Raw genomic sequence first — 4,138 nt, 5'->3', positions numbered from 1 at the left:
ATACTTTTGGCAGAGTAGGGCTGGGCCCGGTTCTGAGAGAGGAGATAAAGCACATGTAAGCGAGGTCACTCCTGCCCCTCCGGCAGCTGCGCCCCGAGGCCAGCCTGGAAAGCAAGAGGGTGTCTTGCCTGAGCCCAGATCCACCGAGTCTCGCTGGGATTTCACCAGTAATTCAGCAGCAGATCTGCCTATCCATGTAATGTAAGTAATGCTTTTAGGAGCATTATCCATGAACGGTTTTCCCGTACATGGGATTTGGCAGGAGGCCATTTGACCAAATGCTTCACATCACAAGCAAAATCTGCAGACTATTTTTTTTTTTTAACTGTACTTATTAAAAAAAAAACACCCTCCCGCTAATAAAGTAAGCAAGTTACTCATTCTCACCTCAGGATCAGCCACGCAAGATCAGATAGTTTAATATGCAGATTTTTAAGGAAATCTTTTCCTTCTCACCTTCCCACTCCATGCCTTATCATTTCAGAAGCAGCAGCTCCTCTAGTGAAACCTGGGCATTTCACATAATGAAATATGTGAGAAATAGAGTTACCAAGTCCAAGTCCCATCTATCCTAACTCTATCGTTATCCCTTCCAGACACTGACCAAATCCCGGTTTACGAGCAGTTTGCTTTTTACTGCTGTTACACAAAAGGAAAAGCTGTTCCCCCTCCCCGCTGCTCGGAGGCTTAGGAGCCATCCTCTTTTCCAACCAAAATCTATTCACGACCGTTTTGTACATGTCTGTTCCCCTACTGTGGCTTGTCCTTAACTTGAATTGTTTCTCCCTTCCCCGGTGTTTAGTCCCCTGCTGTATTTATAGAAAGATCAAACCCTCTTTCAAACTTCATTTTGCTAGGAACAATAACGGATGAATTCACTGTATTAGGTACGGACAGAGGGACGCGGAGGCTGGAACGCTCGCTTTAAAAGAGAGGCGGAAAATCCAGACGAGTCGATCTTTAGTTAACGGCGCGTTATTTCAAACATGTCGGCAACGTACGGGAATTACAATATAAAAGATCAAGTTCAAAACTGATTTTTAGATCTAAAGACTATCCATCTACAGAAACACCAGAAAGCCTACCTGAAACTCCGAAAAACTCTAGTACAGGAACAGTACCAAAAGCCCACAATGAATATCATTTCTAAAAAAGAGAGCTGGGAAGACTCAAAGTACATTTGGATAAAAAAGCCTTAGAGAGAGGCTAGTCTGGGTGGTAAACAATCTGCAGAAAAAGAAAAAAGAAAACCAAATTGCTATGAATAAAAAACCCTAGAAGGAAGAGAGACTGAACATACTGTTTGTCTGTTTAGACACAATTTCTTTCTTTCATAAAAATAGTTTCTAGCTTTGCTGCTCTGGTACGTCAATCCTGAGTACTCTCACTTTTGACTTATAGTGATATTCCTTCAGATACAGCTTCACCGACGGAGGGACGGGAAGTGCGTCAATACCGTCGTAAGTCGTACAGTTGCAAATAACTGTTCTACATATATGCTGAAGGGAGAAAGGAAAAGTCCTGTTCAGTGGAGTGGATAAAAGTGGTTCGAAGAACATACAGGAACTTGGATCTTTGTAGTGCTCTAGGAGTCCCGTGATGTCAGGAGAATGGAAGACGCAAGGATCATGGGCATCAAAGCTGAAGTTGTGATTCCACTGCTCTATCCGCGCGTGGAGGGAACGACTGTAGCGCCTGAAGCTCACAGAAAACAAATAGTCCTCTTGGGCAGAGTCTCGTAACAAAAATGTTCCCTCTGGCTTTCCTTCCAGCAGCGCCTCGGCTGCGTATTTATCCATGACTCCCCAGTAGCAGGGATTGTTGTTGATCTGGAGGAGGTCTGGAACCAGGCAGTGGACATAATCAATCTGCGTATGGTATTTCGGAGGCGTTTCCATCCGTAGCAGCTCATCATCCGTTTCCCATTTGGGCTTGTTTCTTTTCCTAGAACTCGTGCAGAGCGTTATAACTTCGTCGTCGGAGTCCATATCGCTCTCATCTTTACTGCTCCTTACCCCCTTACCCGTGACCAACTCAGACCTCGAATCAGCCCTAGAGGAACCGCCGTCGGAAGAGTCGCAGGACCGGGAGGGAGAGTCCGCTCCCCCATTGGCAATCTCATCGTCTCGCAGCTGATCCTCCCTTTCCTCATGCTGGGATAAATCAGCAATTATCCAGTCTTCCGCTTTCGGACTTATAGGGGCTGTATGTCTTTTGATCAAGTGCCAGCGAAAAGCCAGCTCTGAGCGTGGAGGGAAGGGACATTTATCTAGCATTAACTCACTGATATGAATTTTCCTTTTCGATGGCAGTCCTGAGGCGTGCCGACTGCTGCAGTTCTTTATGGGAAAGCACTGACCCACAGCATCCTGCAGCTTCTGTTTCAGAGACCGCCCTAAAAACCTGTGACCGCACGAGCGGTCTAGATCCAGCTCGATAGACGAGCAGCTGTACTTCCTCTCCTGGCTCCTCAAGTTAGTCCCTGATCTTCCCGCAGCACTTGCTGTTTCAGCATCAGAGCAATGCTCACTCTTTTTAGACCAGGAGAGCTTCTTTCCGCTCCAGACGTAACCATCCTTTCTGTCTGCGCTTCTGCTCCGGCTGCTTTTGGGTCTCACATCTGTGTTTTTCACATTATTGTCCTTATTTTCTGCCATTTTGACAGCTTGGCTTCACAAGCTGCCCCAAAGTACTGTGTTTCTTGTAGGGCTCTTCTACATCAGGAAGCTTCTTCAAGGCACGTTCTGGAAATATCTAAGGAAAAAGAAAACACGGCTAAGTTAACAATCAAGCATGCACACCACACAAGACCCGTACAGGTGTAGGCAGGACAACAGCGATAATTAATTGCTAACCATGGAAAAATAACATGTTCGAGCTGAATTCACTCGTACACCCCACAAATACCGGCCTGATCCCAGACAGGGCTCTCTTTACCTTTCCTTGGGAAAGGCATCTTCCAGAATAAACCGCCCTAGGTGTTTTTAGAGTATCCATTGTGACAAGGCGGCAGAGCAGAGAGTTTCAGGGGCTGGCAGTCGTATTGTGCTAGGCTCCATGGCAAACGGAAGCGCTTCCCGTGGCAGGTGATACCGCTTTAGCGCTTTATCGACCAAATCCTGCACCTCTTCCAAATAACCTTTCAGGAAGGAACAAGGCAGAACAGAAACAACTAGGTCAGAGTACAAAGAGCTACTGTACCTAGATGATATGCCTGTTTGCTACCAATCCACAGGGTGGGATGCCAGAGATCTTATTCTTAGCTGACACTTTTGGGTCATTTTCTGGATTTCAACAAAATAACGTTAAATTATATCAGTCACAGATTCCGTCGATTTCTGAAAGCTGTTTTCCTCCGCCTTTTCAAGCAGAGCTCGAAAATACTGAGCCCCTAAGGGATTGAAATATCTGGGGCTTTACATACTGAAAAGGATTAAACCAAATCCAGTCCCTTACTAAAAGCAATTTTAAAAGGCCGTGAAAGATGGAACTGCTTATTACTCATTAGAGAAGAAAGTTTACATTATTAAAATCAGCGTTGCTCTGAGACCTACGGTTGCTGATTTCATTCTCTATTGTTTCCAAAAGTGTATTGAATTCCCAAATAGATAAGAGGTTTCCTTTTGAATGCTGCGCTTTGAAAATGAACAAAAAAAATCCTCTTTTGATTACTCAGTTGAAAGTAGAGCGGGATTTTTTTCAAGGTACAGAGACAGCAATATGCTATGTATGCCATATTCTCCCGAGGCACGGCAGAATGCAGAAGGATTTCCCTGATGCTTTTGCACAAAAATGATGTAAAGCTCCTCTATTCCACTGTTGGGTGGGGTTTTTTTTTGGCTGAGGGTTTTTTGCTGCGGGTTTTTTTCTTTTTTTTTTTTTTTAACTAATTGACATGGTAAATACTAAGCAGGAAAAGCAAAGGGCATCCACTTCCTCTCTCCATTCAATCCATTCTCATCATCAGGATTAGCCAGCATGACACAACCTCTCTGCCGTCCCCCGGGGCTGCGCAAGATGAGTTCTAGCCTCTGCTTTCAGTAAAAGAATAAGACTGCTGTGCCAAAAGGCTTACATGCAATCCATGGGCCAAAAATGCATCCCTGATGTAACTTTCACCCAGGAATTTTTGACATTG

General features: G+C 44.9%; 1 protein-coding gene across 1 annotated transcript; it reads right to left on the bottom strand.

The window, feature by feature from the left end:
• Nucleotides 1–963: 963 nt before the first annotated feature.
• Nucleotides 964–2,748, bottom strand: SOCS4 (suppressor of cytokine signaling 4). The gene has a single exon (XM_010150387.1). It carries the CDS (start codon nt 2,655–2,657, stop codon nt 1,347–1,349), a length of 1,311 nt encoding a protein of 436 aa, XP_010148689.1. The 5' UTR covers nt 2,658–2,748; the 3' UTR covers nt 964–1,346.
• Nucleotides 2,749–4,138: the final 1,390 nt, after the last annotated feature.

This window comes from Eurypyga helias, unplaced genomic scaffold, assembly GCF_000690775.1.
Source record: "Eurypyga helias isolate BGI_N326 unplaced genomic scaffold, ASM69077v1 scaffold44494, whole genome shotgun sequence".
In the NCBI taxonomy this organism is placed as follows: Eukaryota; Metazoa; Chordata; class Aves; order Eurypygiformes; family Eurypygidae; genus Eurypyga; species Eurypyga helias.
The sequence above is the reverse complement of the archived record's forward strand: the minus strand, read 5'-3'. Positions and strand labels throughout refer to the sequence as shown.